At 62.8% G+C, this 19,327-nt stretch overlaps 2 protein-coding genes across 2 annotated transcripts in view; one reads left to right on the top strand and one right to left on the bottom strand.

Annotated features, from left to right (window-relative positions):
- On the top strand, nt 1–11,438 carry SLC6A18 (solute carrier family 6 member 18). Its single transcript, XM_040630190.1, has 12 exons — nt 1–28; nt 153–289; nt 800–1,193; nt 1,817–1,998; nt 3,531–3,641; nt 4,512–4,624; nt 5,701–5,829; nt 7,377–7,533; nt 8,034–8,238; nt 8,599–8,758; nt 9,992–10,154; nt 11,163–11,438. The coding sequence occupies exons 1-12, from the start codon at nt 1–3 to the stop codon at nt 11,349–11,351; spliced, it is 1,968 nt and encodes a 655-aa protein (XP_040486124.1). The 3' UTR covers nt 11,352–11,438.
- A 4,258-nt stretch (nt 11,439–15,696) lies between these two features.
- The window catches only part of TERT (telomerase reverse transcriptase), a 20,549-nt gene continuing 16,918 nt past the window's right edge, over nt 15,697–19,327 (bottom strand). The window contains exons 14-16 of the mRNA XM_040630217.1: nt 17,660–17,784; nt 16,935–17,072; nt 15,697–16,473 (exon numbers count right to left, since the gene is read on the bottom strand). Coding sequence (XP_040486151.1) covers nt 16,370–16,473; nt 16,935–17,072; nt 17,660–17,784 — 367 coding nt within the window. The 3' untranslated portion in view covers nt 15,697–16,369. The remainder of the gene's footprint in view (nt 16,474–16,934; nt 17,073–17,659; nt 17,785–19,327) is intronic.

The following is a 19,327-nucleotide window of genomic DNA, read 5'->3' as shown; positions in this document are numbered from 1 at the left end:
ATGAAACCTGCCCCCAAGGTCTCACAAGGTGGGACGCTGCCAAGTGGCTTGAAACAGCAGCCGACCAGGTGCCCGACATGCAGGCCCGTCCGTCCCAGCCCAAGGCCCCACCAGGCAGTCGTCGACCCTCCGATGACCCTGTGTCTTTGCAGGGGCCTTCCTCATCCCCTACCTCATCGCCCTGGTCCTCGAGGGAATCCCTATCTTCTACATCGAGCTGGCCATCGGCCAGCGCCTGCGGAGAGGAAGCATCGGGGTGTGGACGGCCATCTCGCCCTACCTGGGCGGTGTGGGTAGGCTGCCGCCCTCTGACCCCTGCCCGGAGCTGCTGGGAGGGTGGGGGTCTGCAGGTCCCGGGTGTGCCGTGTGTAAGCCCGTCCTTCCAGCTCATATTCAGTGACCCTGCAGAAGACGGGCCCGGACGTAGCAGTTCGGATTAGATGGGCGTGGCAGCGTCCCTGCGGGAGCTGGGTCTGCTCTGCTCTGACTATGCCTCCTCCAGGAGGCCCTGCTTGGTTCCCCCACAGCGCAAGCGGGGATCTGGGTGCAGGGCGCTGCGTGGGGTCAGCTCAGGGTGCAGGAGGAGGAGGCAGCAGGCCCAGCCCCACGGAGCAGCAGCAAGCGGTCCCGGATCACCCGGGCGTATGTGCCCGCGGGCACTGAGCCCACACACCTGGGAGCTTGAGAGTGTCCAGGGGGGCCTGGACAGAGGGCAAGCCTGACGCCCGGAGTGCCGTGGGGTGAGTGCTGCAGGGAGGGGTCCGAGCAGCCCCTCTGGGCGCCTCTGGGTCTGTGACAGGCCCCACAGGGGGCTGCAGCGCTGTCTGCGGGGTCTGCTGGGAAGCCCGTGGAGAGGCAGATGCTGGCCCAGCTGAGGGAGGGGCCACATGGGCATGAGCACGACGCCCCGCCCTCCGTGCAGGGGCCACATGTGGGCTGGCGGGGGACGAGCAGCAGGAGGCCTTGGGGACGACAGGGAGCCGGAGTGGGGTGCTGGGTGTCTGGAGCTCTGTGGCCAGGGAGCGGGGGAGGAGCTGAGTGCCGCCTCTCCGCAGGGCTGGGCTGCCTCACTGTGTCCTTCCTGGTCAGCCTGTACTACAACACCGTCCTGACGTGGGTGCTGTGGTATTTGCTCAACTCCTTCCAGTACCCGCTCCCCTGGAGCTCCTGCCCGCTGGACCTCAACCGCACAGGTAGCGCTGGGGGGCTGGAGCGTGGCGGGGGGCAGGAGCGCTGGGGGGCTGGACGCTCAGCCCTGCCTCCCGGGGGCCCGCACGGGCTCTCCTGAACAGCACATATGAAATCCTATTCTCCTTACCCCACCGTATCTGACCGCTGATGGGTCCGGGGCCCGCAGAGACCCCATGTATTCTCAGCCCAGCTGCGTGCATGCCCAGCAATGAGAGGCTGAGTGGGCGGCACGGCGGCTTTCACTGGATTAAGTCCAGACCTCAGCCACGCGCTGCCGCAGAGATACTCACAGCACAGGAAATGTCACTCTTTTGCACTGGCTCATGAAGCTTTCTTAACCCTCCTTCACTTCCTGCATCTGCGGATACTAACTTGAGCTTGGCACGTTCTGAACGAGGCCAGCCCAGGGGCACATCTGGGCCAGCAGTCTCCCTGCATCAGCCCTCTAGCCACACCTGCACGCCCTGGGCAGCAGGGGCCACGGGTCCTGCCCCGTGTGCCTGTGCTGGTGCAGCAGCCCCAGGCCTGGTTATCCACACACTGCACTCCTGGGCGGAGGCCTGCGGAGCCCACATCCGGGCCTGAGCTCTGTGGCCAGCCCCTGACAGGACCCTCCCGGTTCCAGGGTTCGAGGCCGAGTGCCAGGCCAGCAGCACCGTGAGCTACTTCTGGTACCGGCAGACGCTGAACATCACGGCTGACATCAGCGACAACGGCTCCATCCAGTGGCGGCTGCTGGCCTGCTTGGCCGCATCCTGGGCAGTCGTGTACCTGTGTGTCATCAGAGGCATCGAATCCACAGGCAAGGTGAGACCCCTCGGGTGGTCCCCACTGCCCGGCTCCCTCCAGCTTGGTGTTCATGCATGGGCTTACTGGGAGGCTGTGCTGGGAGGGTGCAGACGTGAGGACCAGTGCCCTCCCTGGACGTGGGCGCCTTTACCCGGCGACACTCTGCTCAGACTCCGACTGGGAGGTTTTCTCCGCTCTTTTCCTTTTAACCTGTTTGGGTCTGCATGTTTAGAGTGGGTTTCTTGCAGATGCACCAGCTGGATCTTGTGTTTCTATCGAAGCTGGCAGTCCCTGCCCTTGTTTGGCTATTTAGACCTTTTACGTTTAGTGTGACAATTAATCCAGGCTCCGTCTGCCATCCTGTGTTTGTTTCTTACTGGTCCCCTCTGTTCTCTGTTCCTGCTTCTCCCATTTCCTGGGTGTTTCTTATGACCCCACCCTATCCGTCTGTTGGCTCTTCAGCGGTAACTGTTCTACCCTCGGGGTTGGACTAGGGCCTTGGCCATCGGTCCGTCTGGAAGCGACACTGCCCCCGGGATGAGACAGCAGACCCTCACTCGTGTTACGCTGCCTTCCTCTGCTTTCCTGCCGCTGGCTCACATTTCACTATGATGGTCTGTGAGCAGTAAACGTGCTCCAGCATGTTCATTTTAAACAGTTCACCATCTTCTGAAGAGAATTCAGTGATGAGGAGAAGTGTGTCAGCAGTTATGTGGTTTCTGTGCAGAAGACCAGGGCAGGCCTGGGCCTCTGGCTGGAAAGCCTGCCCTCGCCATGCACCCTCTCTTCTCCCGGGGCACGGACACACATCTTCCCTTTCAATGTCTGCGACATGGCTCCCGACACACATTTGTGGCCCTCCGGCACAGGTCCAGGCGTGTGCACGTGCCTGCACATTTTCCTAGTTGGTGCGTTATGGCTGCTGTCTTGCGAGGGTCTTCGTGCTTGAAAGGGCCAGAATTACTGATTTAGACCAAAGCAACCATTAGGCCCAACAAGCCACCAGAAATTCCAAATAGCCCTGAGATGGAAGTCCCTACGGGGCATCGGAGTGACTCCCCAGCCAGTCTACTCAGGGACTTGGAGGCAGCCGTGAGGGTAGAGAGTCATGACATTTACTCTGTGCAGACCCCAGATCACACCCAGGAGGGGGCAGTGGTCCGATGCTGGGGAGACAGGTGTGGGCAGGCGTGGCCCCAAGGCCCCTGTGAAGTGGCCGGTTGTGGGCATGGGGAGGAGGAGAAGGGCTGGTGCCTGGGAGACCTGGGGTGTGGGTAAGCGGGAGGCCCACTCGCCTGGGATGGTCAGCGCCCGCCCCACAGACACAAGCGTGTATGTGAATCTGCTTGTGACCGTCCCCATGAGCACCAGACCCTCGGAGCCTGAATGGGGCCCACAGGCCCCATGGTGCCCTCTGCACTGGCTTGGCTGGAATCCCAGATGACTGACAGGAGGCTGGCCACGGAAGCGTTTACAGCACACCTGCCTCTTAGTGGTTGTATACGGAACAGAAACCATTGAAAAGTCTAACAATTTGGTCTTTTTTAAAGGCAATTTATTTCACAGCCCTGTTTCCTTACCTGGTCCTGACGATCTTCCTTATCAGAGGACTCACCCTGCCCGGGGCAGTCAAAGGGTTAATCTACCTGTTCACTCCGGATGTAAGTTGGTTTGAATTGAAGTCCAGGCTCCAGGAAACACATGAGTCAGAGCCCAGCCCAGCCCAGCTCGCTCCATCCCCTGGCTGTGTGAATGGCCATTAGCCAGCGGCCAGGCCGCCCAGGGCCACATGCGGGTGAGGGCAAGGAGGGTGGTATGGGGTCTCAGGGAGGAGGTCAGGGTCAGAGGAAGGGAGCAGGAGGAGGACTTGGTTTGTGACATGTAGCCCGGGGAATGTTGCTGGCGGGGTCCAGGGGAGGAGCCAGCTGGGGCCCGATGTTCCCCCAGTGCCCTGCACCTCATAACTCTGAGGGCCTAGCCAGCTGCACGTGTCTTAACAGACGAGGAGTCACAGGCCCCAAGGGCCCGCACTGGAGCCCGCACCCGTCCTAGACCCTTCCACACTGTCTAGGACCCTAGCATTCCCTGGGAGTTTCCAGGGGCTGCACAGGGTGTGGACGTGCGGGAGCCCGGGTCCGTCCCCAGCAGCAGAGACACCGGGCACCGTGTCCCAGGCACTGCGGGACCCTTCAAGTCCCCAGAACCACCATGTCTGCGAGGAGCAGAATACACACACCCAAGTCAAGCTGCTCAGACCCATTTCTCAGCCCTGAGCGGCCGGCCAGCCAAGTTCTCAGAGCCTGTGTGTCCCACATGGATGGGAGCCGTGGCTTTGCTTAACCCAGCACAGAACAGCAAGACCACGCTTGCCCTGTGAACCGCCATTTCAGTCGTGCTCTCTCACCGGTGGCCCTAAGCTGTTCACACTCCTTCACGAGAGACGTCGAGGGAGCTTCGGGAATGTTCTGGGGCCGTGGGCTCCCTGGTGGGTGTGGTTCGTCTGCGGCACAACAGGATTCTGTGTCTTCCAGGTGCAAGTTCTCCAGAACCCTCGGGTCTGGCTGGATGCAGCCACGCAGATATTCTTCTCCCTGTCCCTGGCCTTAGGAGGGCACATTGCTTTTGCAAGTTACAACCCGCCCAGGTAGGGCCCGGGCTCAAGGGTGGGTTCCTTCCACTGAGGGGCTGGGCCTCCTGTCCCGAAATTTCCGGAAAGCACAGAGCCCCTCCAGTGTCACATCCCGCGTGGCCTGGTATGAACTTGTGACAGGAGCAGACTCGTGGAAATTCTACCAGTGATTCAGTCATGCACTGGGCCCCTACGGCAGCTTCTAGCGGGTTCCGGAGGAAGCTATTCCGGACAATCAATCCCAGGAACAAGGCCATAACCGGAGCTGACACCGACCCACAGGAAACATGTGTGTCATGCTCGAGGCCATAAAAGCAGACACACGGTATATATCAGCCTCCCTGGTCACTTAAGATGGACATGGGGCGGCCACCTCGCTGCGGGAACTGCGCACCTGCTGTAAGAACCCCCGGTGCTCGGGCACTAAAGCACCACCTGCCACATCATAAACCAGGCGGCTGCACGCCACTGGGACCACCCGAACTAACGTGACCCCATGTGGTGGCCAGAACATCCCCCTCCCTGGAGTGCAGGGGTGGGGATGTAGAGTGTGGGCTCGGGGGTTTCACACAACTACGCCCGGCAAGTGACTACCTCCGCCCACTCCATGTGGCTTGTGTGAGTTCCTCCCGTGGAGATAATCTCCCCAAAGCCCCTGCCAGGCTCCACGGTGCCCCGTGTTGTCCTCAGCTCCCTGTGTCCAGGCCTGGGGGACAGGGGTGGAGGCTGAGGGTTTCAGACCATCCACAGTTTTGAGCTGGGGTGGGTGGGGAGGGGCCTGGTGGGGAGGGGGTCAGCAGGGAGGTGTGGTCAGGGAGGGTCAGAGGAGAGGGGGTTGGTAGGGAAGGGGTTACTGGGGAAGGGTCATTAGGGAGGGGGTCAATGGGGGAGGGGCCAGTGGGGAGGGGGTTAGCAGGGAGGGGTCAGCGGGGAGGGGACTGTGGAAGGGGGTCCGAGATTGTACTGAGACTAGCAGGAACAGCGCCAGTGCTCGGGGTCATGGGCATGCAGGCTCCGTGTGTCGGGCGTGTCCCAGGTCGGGTGTAGAGATGGCCCTGAGCACAGAGGCGCTGTGTGCGTGTGTCTGCCAGGAACAACTGTGAGAAGGACACAGTGACCATCGCCTTGGTCAACAGCATGACTTCCCTCTATGCATCCATTGCTGTGTTCTCAGTTTTGGGATTCAAGGCGGCCAATGACCACGGGCGTTGCCTGGACAGGTGAGCACGGGGCCCTTGGCTCTGAGGGAGGGGTGTCCACAGCGCTCGGCCTTCAGATGCTTGCTGCTCTGGGCCCCACACGACCACCTCTTCCTTCCTGAGGGGAGTGGGGCGGGGAGTCTCCAGAGGTTCGCGTCCACCCGCAGCAGAGAGCGTGACCCGACGTGGAGGTGGGGTCCCGGCAGACACTGGTTAAGATGAGGTCACACCGATCCAGCAACTGTGTCCTTACGAGAGACAGGCGGAGACACGCAGACGCACATGGGGGAGGCCATGTGAGGAGGCAGACAGAGGCTGGAGGGATGCCTGGGCACCAGGAGCTGGAGGAGGCGGGAGGGACCCTCCCCTGGAGCCTTGGGAGGGAGTGTGGCCCGGCTGACACCCCTCCCGTGGACTTCTGGCCTCAGAGCTGGGAGAATAAATGTCTGTTCGCTTGCGGCTTTCAGTCTGTGGTCACCGGCCGCGACAGCACAGGTCACTGAGGCCTTAGGGCGGCCCGCGCATGTGGGACTGTTGCATCAATGCCACGGCGTTGAAAGGCTGTCAGTTCTTGCTCCCAAATAGCCCTGCAGAGGCAGTCCACCAGGCAGACCCGTGGTGGGGTGCAGGCTCGCCCCCCCACGATGCTGCCGGGCAGCCCCGTCAACCGCGACACCTGTGCCAACCACGCTCAGGCCACACTCTGGCCACGCTCAGGGCCACGGCCCACAGAGGACAGAGGGGGACACTGAGCAGCCACACCAGGCACAGCTTGAGCTTGACTGCTGCGGGATGTGTGCACCCACTGGAATGTTCTGGAAAGACTGCAGCGCCCACATGGTGAACAGTGTGACCCCCCCGGGGAGCAGCAGGGGCAGCGCTTTCAGCTGTCTCCACTGAGCACTGTGAGCCAGCGTGTGCTCACGGTGACAGCCGTGACTCGGGTCCGAACGAGGCTCCCCTGCCATGTTCGCTGCGAGCCACAGCCCGGCCGCCTCATGCATCGGCCACCAGACCGCAGTGGCGCACTGTCCTTGGGGGACACTTTAAACAGCAAAATCACCAGCAAAGAGCATAAAACTGCGAACAGCGTGGCCCTAAGCTGACTGTAAGGATGCCTGTGACCGTATGAGCTGCAACCAGAGGGCAGAGCGTCGCCTGCTGACCTGGGCCCCGGGCGACTCTGCACACAGCCACTAATAACCCCAGAAGTGCCACGAGTACTAATTTTGAGGTTACAAAGAGATTTCAGCAAGTAGGCAAAGTAAGAAATTCGGGAATACCACAGGCCTGTGTTTGAGCCGCGAGCCTCGAAGCCCGTGAGCACCTGCTGGTGGCGGCAGGTGGACGTAACTAGGCCACTGTTCCTCCTGAGCCCTGCCCGGGCGCTGCCCCGGTGCACAAGGCGAGGAGGCCAGGGGGTTGCTGCTGCCCTCTATGCCCTCAGGGGAGTGTCCCCTCCAGGCCGGGGTCCCTCTGTCCCTGCAGCGGTGCTGGTGTCCTTCTGGGTGTTTCTGGGGTGCAGCGTGCCCAGCCGAGCGTGCACAGGCCTGTCCGTGTCTCTGCAGAAACGCTCTCCACCTCATCAATGAGTTTGACTTCCCCGACCAGAGCATCTCCAGGGGCGACTATGCCGCCGTCCTTGCGCACCTGAACGCCACCCAGCCCGAGAGGGTGGCCAGGCTCCCCCTGGAGGCTTGCCGCCTGGAAGACTTTCTGGATAAGGTACCCAGACGGCTGCGATCTTCCCCCCAGACGTGGCCCAGGCTGGCCTGGCAGCTGGGAACAAAGGACTCTGGGCCGGCCTTGTGCCTCTGCAGGGCTGGGCTTCCAGAAAGCCTGTGGCCTCAGATGCAATGTGTCCGACAGGGCCCTGCCCAGGGGCTGGGAGCCAGCCTGACCCAGGAGACTGGGTGTTGCTGGTGCACTCAGCTGGGGGTGGGGGCAGAGGATGGGTCATAGAGCCGGGGTGTGGCCGGAGTCCGGAGGCTGCTCCAAGGGTGAGGGGCAGCTGTGGACCCCTGGATATGGGGGTGATGCCCCTGAGCCCAACACCCCTGGGCCTACAGTCGTCTGCTAGCTGCAGGGCATTAGGGGAAAGATTCCGTTCCCTCAGAGGTGCACCGGTGGCTGGTGTAGCCACAGAGGGCAGGGCCTGGCGCCGGCAATGGGGAGGGGTCACCGTGTGTGCCGCAGCATCAGAGCCCCGTGCACGTGTGTTGCAGAGTGCCTCCGGCACGGGCCTGGCCTTCATCGTCTTCACGGAGGCCATCCTCCACATGCCGGGGGCCCCCGGGTGGGCCGTGCTGTTCTTCAGTATGCTCTTCACCTTGGGCCTGTCATCCATGTTCGGGAACATGGAAAGCATCATCACGCCGCTCCTGGATATGGGGGTCACGCACAGATTCTTCCCCAAGGAGGCCCTGACCGGTGAGTGGACAGCCAGCCCACTTGTAGGCCTGTCCTGCTTGTTCCCCCGCCTCCTGGCCGTCCGTTCCCTGCTGCCTGCTGTCCAGATACCCTTCCTCCATGAGCGGCCCAGCGGGAGGCTGGGTCTGGCCTCGTCGCCCCTCAGGGCCGGTCCCGGAGTCTCTGCACTGACTCGGCATCCCACGAGGGCCATCGTGGGGACCTCGGGGTCGGGCAGGGGCAGAGCAGGGGTTACTCCCAGCACTGCCCACGGACACCAAGCCCCCATCGCGTGCGTCCTCCTGCCCCTGGACGTGGTGCCGGGAGGGCCAGAGAAGCGGGGGCACTGGCTCAGACAAGGGGGCGCCGCCGTCCCTCCAGGGCTGGTCTGCCTGCTCTGCTTTCTCTTGGCCATCTGCTTCACGCTGCAGTCGGGGAACTACTGGCTGGAGGTGTTTGACAGCTACGCCGCGCCCCTGAACCTCATCATCTTCGCCTTCCTCGAGGTGGTCGGGGTCACTTACGTGTATGGGATGCACCGGTGAGTGTGCGCCCCCTCGGGGCCCCGCCCTCCTGCTCCCAGCACCCCTGTGCGCGAGGCACGGGCATCGCGGCAGCTGCTGTCCTGGGCCACGCAGGGTGGGCAGGACCACCTGAGACCCTCCCAAAGCAGACATGGGGCGGCTCCCAGCGGTCCAAGAAGCACCATCGGGACCCTGCCCCACCTGCTGCTCGGGCCTCCAACCTGTGGGGGTGGGCGACAAGATGGCCTGTCTGCAGCCACGCAGGGCAGAGTCCGAAAGCCCGAGGACAGGTGGACACTAGGGCACTGGGGGCCCTCCCGCCTTGACCCTGTCCTGGAGGCCTCCGAGGAGGCCCAGCACAGGTCCTGCCCATCGCCACTTGACTCTGGGCCACTGCACACCTGGATTCACAACCACACCACACCTGCCACCTCCATCGCTCACATGTCACACCTGCAGTCACACCTGTGCTCACACCTGTCCCACCTTCCTCACACCTCTGCTCACACTTGTCACTTATACCTGTCACACCTGTGCTCACACCTGTCACACCTATGCTTACACCTGCCACTCGTACCTGTCACACCTGCGGCTCACACCTGTCAGTCTCACCTCTCACACCTGTGACCCTTGACCATAGCCCTGTTCAGATGGTCCTAGAAGCTGTGACCTCTGTCCTTGCTCCCTAGGGGGTCCTGGGAGGCCCCAAATGCCAGGGCATTCACCGCTGTTCTGTGGGCACGGGGGCCAGAGGGCTTGTCCCACCCGGAGAGGGAGTAGCAAGAGGCAACCATCCGGGGGGACTAGCCCAGCAATGTGGAGAGAAACAGTGAGCCCTGGGCACAGCCAGGGCTGTCAGGCAGAGACAGACAGGAGAGCGCTGTCAAGCAGAGACAGACAGGAGAGCAGCCGAGGGAGGGGCTGTGAGGAGGGTCCTGTCTTCCTGACAGCTCCTGGGCAGAGCTGACACCATGGTCCAGGGTGTCTGCGTGGCTGCTGCATGTCCTGGGTCACCTCCACCCCACCCCCGGAGCCCTGGCAGAGCCCCCAGGAGCCCCAGCTGGATGACCTGCTCCCTGGGGCCTTCTCCCATACTGACTGGGGGCCCGAGAGTGACCACCTTTCTGAGTGGCAGCAACGGTCAGAGTGGTGGTGGGGAGTCCCCGTGGGCCCTGTCTCGGTGACACCGGCTGAAGGCCGCCAGCTGAGTGGGCACGTGGCCGCCCCCGAGCCCGGTGTCTCTGTGACAGGTTCGGTGATGACATAGCCGGCATGACCGGGAGGCGGCCTGGTCTCTTCTGGCGGGTGACCTGGAAGGTGGTCAGCCCGCTGCTGCTGCTGAGCATCTTTGTGGCCTACGTTGCTGTCCTGGCCTGGACGCCGCTGAGCTACAGGGCCTGGGACACCCAATACGTAGGTCCTCCGGGCGGAGCTGGGAGCCACCTCGGGCCGGCCTGGCCCTTCCCTGGTGCCACTCAGAGCCCAGATGACATCCTAAGTGACCTTGTGGGCGGCCAGACCTTCAGGGCCCCTGGGGGCATCAAAGCCAACCATGGTAGGGACCTTGGGCAAGGCCTCAGTGGCAGGAGGACCTGAGCAGTTTCCAGGTCCCCAGAGCAGCTCACCCAGGGATGCGGCCTTGAGTCACGCTTCCCGTGCACTGTGGGGCTGGCCCGCAAATGCCCGCTCCTGGTCTGAGTCGAGGAAAGTTGTGTAGGGTGCACGTCACTGGGCTGCCACTGAGCATGGTCAGAAGACAGGGAGCACAGGTCAGTCTCTGCTGCCAGCCCTTGTCCACTGGGCTGCGCTCTGAGCTGCGTGGGTCCTGCTGGCCTGCCACCTATCTGGCCCCTCGAAGCCTCACTTGTGCTGCTGCCCTTTCTTGGGAGCATGGAAGTAACTCTGTTCCAAGCTCTCCTTAGAAAGAGGACTGGCCCCACATCGCCAGCGGTGGGCGAAGGAGGAATGGCACCATATTTCTCAAGAATTTTCATGACTATTGTCCTATCAGATTCACACACTAGTGTCTCACATTGACCTCAAAAGACGTGCCTCGAGTTGGGTGGGTGGTGTCACCCCCTCCTACAGAATGGGAGTGGGGCACAGGGTCCAGCCAGTCCTGCAGGTCAGGCCAAGGCAGCCCCCGAGGCCGTGCAGCCCCTCTGTGTGGTGGGAGGTGCTCCATAGAATGCCCCAGATCCCAGGCCCATGTCTCAGAGCCCCAATCCCCATGAGAGGCTCAGCCCAAACATGACCCTTCGGGTCCCCGTGTCCTCGCTGCCACTGCCCACCCTGAACCCTGATGCTTTCTTTCGGGAACAGGCAGGGTGAGGCTGGCTCACACCGCTCAGTCCCTGAGGCCGAGCACAGCCTCACCTGTCCCTCCCCCAGAGGCTCACCTGTGGTCTTGTGTCCCCACAGGCACGGTTCCCTTCGCGGCAGGAGAAGTCCTACCCGGGCTGGGTGCAGGCCACCTGCGTCCTCCTGTGCTTCCTGCCCTCACTGTGGGTCCCGGCTGTGGCTCTTGGCCAGCTGCTCGCCAAGCGCAGGTGGAAGCAGGACACCTGGCAGGACAGGTGCCCGAAGCTGCAGGACAGAGGGGCCAGCTGAGGGCTGGGCTGGGGGTGGCAGGGAGGACCAGCCTGTGTGCCACTTGCTCCCAGAGAGCTGGACCCCATTACACACTTGCCCAGACCCTGACCTGTGGCTGCTGCTTGCCAACACCATTGCACTCCACGGACCCTGTTCATGGCACAGGCCAGCTCCCTCACCATGGTCCACACTGTCCGTCCAGACCGGAGAGAGCCTGGTGTCCAGCCCCTAGGGCCCTGCCCTCTGGGGCGCCGCATGGAGCTGCCTGGGTGGCTGTACGCTGTGTCCAGCTGCCCAGCAGATCCATCTATGGGCAGAAGGGCAGGCGGGCCCGGGGGCCAAGCAGGCCGGCAGAGCGGCCTCTGGGGAGGCTCACATCCACACCACGTGCAGCTGGGGCCTGGCGCCACCAGAGTTGAGGGAATCTGAAGGGTCATCTCCAAGGGAGAGTGGAGGCTATCCCCCTGGTGGGTGGGAAGGGAAGCCCCTTTCTGGCCGAGGGCACTCGGGATGGGTGGGGCGGACCCTCTCAGGCAGCAGGGGACCGGGTCCATGTTGAGGCCCAGGGTTGGGCAAGCCGGTGTGCGGGGGATCCTCATTGCGTCCACGGCCTGGCCACTCTCGCCCCGGGACGCATCCCCGCTGCGTGAGCACAGGCAGGGGCTGGGGTCTGGCTGCGAACACGGCCAGGATCCACAGGCGCTGGACGCTCTCCTGACCTTACTGCTGAGAATACCACTCTTTGTCCTTTAAAAATTTCCTCAGAGACTCAAATATGGGTCAAGAAGGTACACAAAGGCTGATTCTCATTCAGGTTCCTACTGTCTCCAAAGGAATGCTTCACTCACTCCACACCAGACCCTTCTAAGCCTCAGTGGGGGGGCGCCTCCTCACCCAGCCCCACCTGCCCTCCTGTGCACCTCCCTCCCCCCTCCTTCCGTTTTCTCCCTCCCTATCCATCTGTTCCCCCTCCCTCCATCCATCCTTCTGTCCATTCGTCTCCTCCCCCTCCCTCCCCACTCCATCTATCCATCCATCCTGTCCGTCCATCCATTCATCCATGTATCCATCCATTTCCTCCCTCCTTCTCCTCCATCCATCCATGTGTCCATTCATCTCTTCCCTCCCTTCCTCCCTCCTTCCCCCATCCTCCCTCTGCCCCCCTCCATCCTCTCTCCCTCCTGTGTGAACCAGGGATCAGGTCTGAGGTGTTGGGCCCCGACACACAGGCTTGCTCCTGACTTGCCACAGGAGGCCGTGAGCCCCTCGTGCCGCTGGCATCAAACCCTGTGAAGACCCAGAACCTAATAATCCCCAGCGGGACAAACGCTGTCCAGGGTGCTGAAAAGTCCCCAGAGGAGCCTGTTGGGGCTGTTTGTCACAGGCAGCGAGACCCCAGGAAACAGAAGCGCCTGCACTACTGTCCCCCTAAGAGGAGCTGAGTATTAAAATGGAGTTAGCCCAAGAGCGCCCCCTGAGGTGCATCCCAAGCCCCATGGTAGGGTCAGGTTGGCACCTTGGCCCCCATGCTGTGACTCTTGGCTCACAGTCCCTTCGTCCATCAAAAAGCCAGCAAGGCCAATGAGTCCTTCTCACCTACGCCTCTCCGATACCCCATCTTCACCCTGTGATCACCCTGGGTACACCTGGATAGTTCGGATGACCGCCCCATCTTGAGGTCAACTGACTAGCTACCTAATCCCACCTGTACCTGTAATTCCCCTTTGCCAAGTCAGGTTCTGGCATTAGGACATAGGTGCTTTGAGGGGTCATTATTCCACCTCCCAGAGTGCCTGGGTGATTCTGAGCCCACCCAGGTTTGGGAAGCCCTTTACAGTGTGCTCACAGGTAAGCAGCGACGTGTCCAGGTGCCAGTGAGCGAGGGGCAGGAACTGGGGCTGGGGGGCGGGGAGTGACCCTCAGCGCGTTCGGAGGCCCTGGGGGCACCATTTATGCCTCCTCTTAAACCACTCATCTTGAGCTCCACCCGCTGCCTGCATGTTCAGAGAACACATCAGCCAATGAGCTTTCTAATGTGCAGCTTAGTTCTAGGGAAGACCAGAAAACTCGGTTGTTTCCTCTTGCTTTAAAACCCTTGTTTTCATGTTTCACTGGAGGAGGTCTGGCCGCACACATCCTGGTTTTAAGGAGATGAACCAGAAAGAGTTTTCAGTGAGTTGAGCCTAACCAAGCACCAGCCTCTTCAAGGGTGTAACATTTCAGTAAGAACGTGTGATCCTGAGTAAAACGCCAACAGCACGCCTCTACCAGAGAAACAAGTCTCAGGAGATTGTGGAGGACGGACGGCTGAGCGGCTGACCTCTAGGGTCTGGTCTGCGATGGAAACACCAGGAATGGGCTGGTGGGCGTGTGAGCAGGTGGGGGCCAGTGGCGGGTCAGCTCAGGTGCCTGGTGTGGGGTCCCGGCGCGGCCCCAGCAGGGCAGGTCAGTCCTCCCCGTTTAGGACAGCGCAGGCACCACCGCGGCCTGGTCGGCGTGCGGGTCGGGTGGGGCACAGTTCCGCACTGCTCATCTCCGGTGCATTTACGACCCGCTCCGTGGACTTGGGTCTGCCATAAATGGGTCAGCTCAGTCCCTGAGACACTCTGCACGGCGGCAGCAGTAAACAAGGCAATAGCCATAAACCCTGACATGAGATGCACTTGGGCCCTGGAAGTTTGGGCTGCATTAGCGCCAGCCCCATCCAAGGTACACTCGATGGCATCCTGGCACACGTCACGTGGCCCCATCAGGGACATCCTGGAAAGAAGCCGTCCCACTATCTCAGGACACAGGCAGACAGCCAGTTCCCTGGTGGGGCCCTTTCTTCACAGGCTACATCTTCTTTGGGCTGCTCCCCTCCTCGTCTTGTGCAATCCTTCTAGCTCTTTCCATCTGTTCAGGATGTCTGTCCAGCACCCTGCATAGCCCCCCCACGCACACCGCAGCCCCCGCCTGGTGTTCTGGACGGGCACACAAGTGTCTCCCACATGTGGGCTCGTCCCCAACCGAGGCTAAGCTGGGGCAGAGCTCGGCTTGTCATCCTGAGAAAGCCTGCAGCTCCACGCACAGCACTCTGTCGGGGGGCACCTCTCAGGTGCTGTTAGGTGAGGCTCTGACCAGGGAGGCCAAGGGCCCTGGGTGGGGCTCCTGACCCTCCACGACCTCTAGCCACCTCCAAACTCCTAACCCTGACCTCGGAGCCACCTCTGCGCCCCTAGGGCCGCTGCTCAAGACAGCCCATCCTCCTTCGGAGAACCAGGGGGTTCTGAGCATGCGGCCCCCCACCCCACCAGCAGCATCTTAACTCCCCCAAACTGCAAATTCCCCAGATTTGCTGAAGCAGACATGGGGGGGGCACCTGTGCAGTTCAAGCCCCCAGGACAGCTCAGGCTGACACCCACGAACCCCCCTGCCTCTCCCAAAAGGTTGTCTGGGCCACCCTGCTGCTGCCCAGTCGGGCTGACCTGCTCTTGCTGTAACCTGTGGGGCCGCTCATTCCCCCGAGGTCCTCGATCTAGCCCCCGCCAGAGCCGTGACCCGTGACCCTGAGCAGAGTATATACCCAAACCCGGCCCCTCCTGTGGCCCCTCTGCTGTCCCCCAGCCCAGGGGGCTCCCAGTGCGTGAGCAGGACCCCCGCGGGCCGGCCCGCTCAAACAGCTCCGCCTGCAGAGCCCATCCCCATGACACCTGTTCCCAGGCCCAAGTATTGCTGGCCAATGCGTCTGGTCTACGCGAGCACAGCCTCTAAGTTCAGTGAGACAGATGTGATGATGGAGGAAAGAAGGAACCCCACCGTGGTCAGGATGCAGGCATGGGGGAGGGGCAGGGCCATCCCCGGAAGCCCCCAGGTGATGGAGGGTCCAGAACACAGGAGCAGGAGACAAGCAGCCCAGAGGCTACCGCCTACCTCCCAAACCCACTGCCCGCTCCAAGGAACCCTCCAGAAGGAGGTCACCTGGACACTGTGAAGCCAGAGAAGAAATGTGCTTAGGAGGGAATCCAGTGTTCTGGGCCTCAGAATACTGTCCACCCCCTTTCAGGGTCCACAGTAAGGCCAGAGTCGGCTGGATGGGGGCCTTCTGGCCCACTGCCCAGCTACACTGGCCCCGGGGGGGGGGGCCTTTCCCACTTCCCCCTCCTGCCCTCAGGTCCCTGCCCCCGAAAGCCCCCTGGGACCCCCGCCAGGCCAAGGACCCTGCACACCACGTGTGGACACAGACGTGAGTGTCTGTAATCATGGAACGTGGTATGGAGGCCTCACGCAGCATGTGTTTTAATACAAACGTGGGAAAATGGAAGCCTCTCAGAGCAAAGGCTTGGCGTGTTCCTTCCGTGGCTCCCCAGGAGTCTCCGGGGCTGGCAGGTCCAGGGGGAGGAGACCATGCAGAGGACCGCCACCAGGATGACCCGGGGCCACCATGTGCGGGGCAGGGGCCGGGGGGAAAGAGTCGGAAGTGGGGGTGGCGGCGGGTGGGGTGGGCCAGACACTCAGGCTCCAGGTCAGCGGGGGTGCGGGGGGCAGGGCGAGGTCACAAGGACGGGCAGGGATGGGTCTGGAACAGCTGACTGGGCCCTTAGCTTCTGGGGAAAGCTCAACAGGCACAGACTTTGGCCGCGGCGCAGGGACGGCCGGGGCGGGCACAGACAGTCCAGGCCTGGGCACTGAGCAGATAGCGGGAAGGAGCCACACCCGCCACCCAGAGCCCTCAGGAACATGTGTGCAGACTGGGGCAGTCCCCAGTGGGGGATGGGGCGGGGGTGACAAAGGTCCAGATGGGCAGGACAGGCCAGCCCGGTGCTCCCACCTGCCCCCTCCTGGCGGTCAGTGGCTGAAGGACACACAACCCCGATCACAAGAGAGTGCTTGGGGGGCTCTCCTCCCTGGGGACACTGGCCAGCAGCTCAAGTCTCAGGGTCTCAGGGGAGAAAGGGCCCAGACCTGAGGTGAGCTGGCTCCTCCTACCACATGAAGCCACCCCGGCTGGGGCTCGGGGGCCCTGGAGGCCACTCTGGGCTGAAGAGGACCAGTAGTCAGTCCAAAATGGTCTTGAAGTCTGCGGTCAGGCTGGGGTCAGCCGCTGCCTCCAGGGCGGCCAGAGTCACCCCCGGGAGCTGCCGGCACAGCTGCGCTTTGGCTGTAAGGGGACGAGTGACACGAGGGTGCCCCAGCCTTGGGACTCCGCCGAAGGCCATGCAGGCGTGTTCTGTGCGCTGAGCGCCTGCCCCGTGCAGGCCAGGCTCCGAGTGCCAGGTGGGGCGGACAGGAGGGATGTGTGGGAAAGACTGGCTGCTGGGGGTCCCTCTGCCCATGTCGGGGCAGCCAGGGCAGAGCCCGGGCACTCAGGCTGGGGGACACCAGGCTAGCGGGGCGGAGGGAGTGGGGCCTTGACCTCTCCCCACAGACAGGAAGTGAGGTGTGGAGTGGTGGAGTGACAGGTGGGCGTGCCCGGCAGGGGGTGAGAGAGCCTATGACCCCAGGGCCCCTGCACTCTATCACCTGGGGGCTCCTAGACCCACCCACCGCCACTCAGACACGGAGGAGCCCAGCCCTGCTCAGGCACACAGAAGGCAGGACAGAGCAGCGCCTCGCCCTTACCTGCCCGGAGTGCCCCCAGAAGACACCTGTAGGTACCACCGTGACGAGCCAGCTTGAGCAGAAAGGCGTGGAGGCAGAGCCACTGAGCGGCCTCAGAAGGAAACGGGCCAGAGGCGCCCTTGGTCCCCAGGGACATCCCTGGGGGGGGGGGGGAACACATGGACAGGCTAAGGCCCCGCCTGGAAAGACCACGTACTCCGATGGGCCCCATGCTGCCTGGGGTCCCCACGCCACCTGAGCCCAGGAGCAGGGACAGAGGCAAACGGGCAATTCTGTTGTAAGGTCAGCCGTAACACGAGCTCCAGGGAACCCTGACGGCTGGCACTTTATTCCTCTTCTCAAAAGGAACATCCACAGAACGGAAATCACAAAGACCCGAGGGACACCGCACGGCCTGAGCTGCTGACCGGCCGGAGGCCTCCAGGATGGAGCTGCGGGGAGCAGAGATGGTTCTGGGGGGCGCCTGGGGCAAGGCTGGGCTGCAGACAGTGAGCTCCAGGGGCGTCAGGCGTGGGGCCCAGCCTCCTCCCCACCACTGGCCGGGATTTGTGCCCGAGGCCCAGGGCACCAAGGGGAGGGGGCGCTACCAGGCCCAGGCCTGACGGGGGCACTCCGGAGCGCACGGCCGTGCTGTGTGGGAAGCGTGCCGGGGAGCATCCCGTGTTGCTGCACTACAGGTGACCCCTCAAAACCCGCCAGCGACACCCAGTATCCCCCCCACACACCTGTGTTCTTGGCTTTCAGGAGGGAGTAGCAGTGCGACGCGGTGTCCGCGATGACACGGAGGAAGAAGGAGGGGTTCTTCCTCACCGGCTGGTTGAACGGAAACTGGAGCACACATGCGTGGAACCTGATGGAGGGACGCCGTGTGGGAGGAGGGTCCCCGGCTGGGGTGCGTCTGCGTGCATGGATGTGTGCATACGTGTGCACACGTGTCCCTCCGTGTCTGTGTGTGCACGGGACCACACGACAAGCCCCCTCCAGGTGCCTCGTGCTCCTGGTCTCACTGACCACCTGGGCCCCTTCTGGAATAACGTGCACGCCTGTCCCTCTGCCAGCAGCCTGACTTCACACACCATCACCCTGTTGAGTGGCAAGCACTTTCCCGCCTGCGGGAGACCGGAGCCGGATTTGGAAACAACACACGCCCGGCTCCAGTCCACAGACTCGCCCAGGCTCACACGTCCATCTGTCCTGACCGTGGCTGGAAGTCAGCCGCTCCCCTGAGTGGCCGGGGGCAGGTCTCCCTTGCAAACCAGAGCAAAGCCTGGCTCTATGTCTGAGGCTGGGGCAGCCAAGGTGACCTCGGGGTCAACACGCCTGAGGTGGAAGCGTCCCCCCAAGAGCTGTAGGAAGGCAGAAGCACCACAGGGCCCCCCAACTGCCCAGCCATGCCCTAGTTCTCGGCAGGGCAACCCGGAGCCATGAAGGGACCGAGAATGTTCCAGAAGCACATGGGGGCTCAGACATTCCCATTAGTGGGGCAGGAATGGCAGCTGGGCTGTTTCGGGGCCACAGCCCAAAACCCCTTTCTGGGGGACATCGGAGGGTCGCGACCCTCCCCTGTACCCACCTGTTCCTCTGCTCTCTGGGACCCGAGCCCTATGGTGTCTGCCTTCCAACGCCACACGTGGGCTGCCTGTACCCGCCTCGTGCTCCAGGCCCCTATGAGGTCCCGGGTCAGAGCACAGGAGTGGGGACTCCCTGGGCCACGGTGGACTCCCGTCGCTGCCTGGGGACCACGCAAGGTGCACACACACGCACACACACAAAGCTGCAGCGTCCGCGGCTGAAAACCTGGGACACTGGAGGGCAGGGCGCTCTCCCAGGCCGCGGGAGAGCCGGGGCCTCGCAGTCCCACGGACCCACATGTGGCTGTGTGGCCAGGGAACCCACCTGTAGGCCTGCAGCAGGAATATCTTGTAAATGTTGGTATAAACCGTATGGACGCTGTTCACCTGGGTCACAAAGGAAGACAAACGTTGCAGATACATCTGGAATTTAGATTTCCGTCTCGCGCTTTATCACCAGGTCGGAGGGAGGCTGGAGGAGGCGGCCCCAGGTGGGTCCCCCCTGCGGTGGCGGCGGGAGGGCCGGGGAGGTGAGCGCCGAGTGGCTCCAGAGCCTGAGCCCCAAGGCCTCGGAGCCCCACCGTGGGGAGGGACCCAGCGCCAGACGATGGGCCCCGGCGGGCGTGAGGACCGGCCGCGCGCTCACCTGCAGATCCAGAAACAAAGTGCAGCACTTGAGCCGCAGGACGGCGAACAGCTTGCGCCGCATGCTCCTGCCGGGCCTGGTGCCCTGGCTGAAGGTGAGGCTTGAGCGGATGGAGGTCTGGGCGTAGCTGAGGGACAGAGCGGGAGCCCCTGAGACGCGAGGCCTCCTCGCTGCAG

This window comes from Ursus maritimus, unplaced genomic scaffold, assembly GCF_017311325.1.
Source record: "Ursus maritimus isolate PB19 unplaced genomic scaffold, ASM1731132v1 scaffold_15, whole genome shotgun sequence".
Lineage (NCBI taxonomy): Eukaryota > Metazoa > Chordata > Mammalia > Carnivora > Ursidae > Ursus > Ursus maritimus.
Note: the sequence above shows the minus strand (reverse complement) of the source record. Positions and strands in the feature narration are given on the sequence as shown.

Excerpts from the sequence above, each read along its gene's own strand:
- SLC6A18 (XM_040630190.1), top strand. The coding sequence starts at position 1 with ATGAAACCTGCCCCCAAGGTCTCACAAG. Across the intron at positions 1,194-1,816 it reads GCTGGACCTCAACCGCACAG|GGTTCGAGGCCGAGTGCCAG; the intron begins GTAGCGCTGGGG and ends TCCCGGTTCCAG. Across the intron at positions 4,625-5,700 it reads GCAAGTTACAACCCGCCCAG|GAACAACTGTGAGAAGGACA; the intron begins GTAGGGCCCGGG and ends TGTGTCTGCCAG.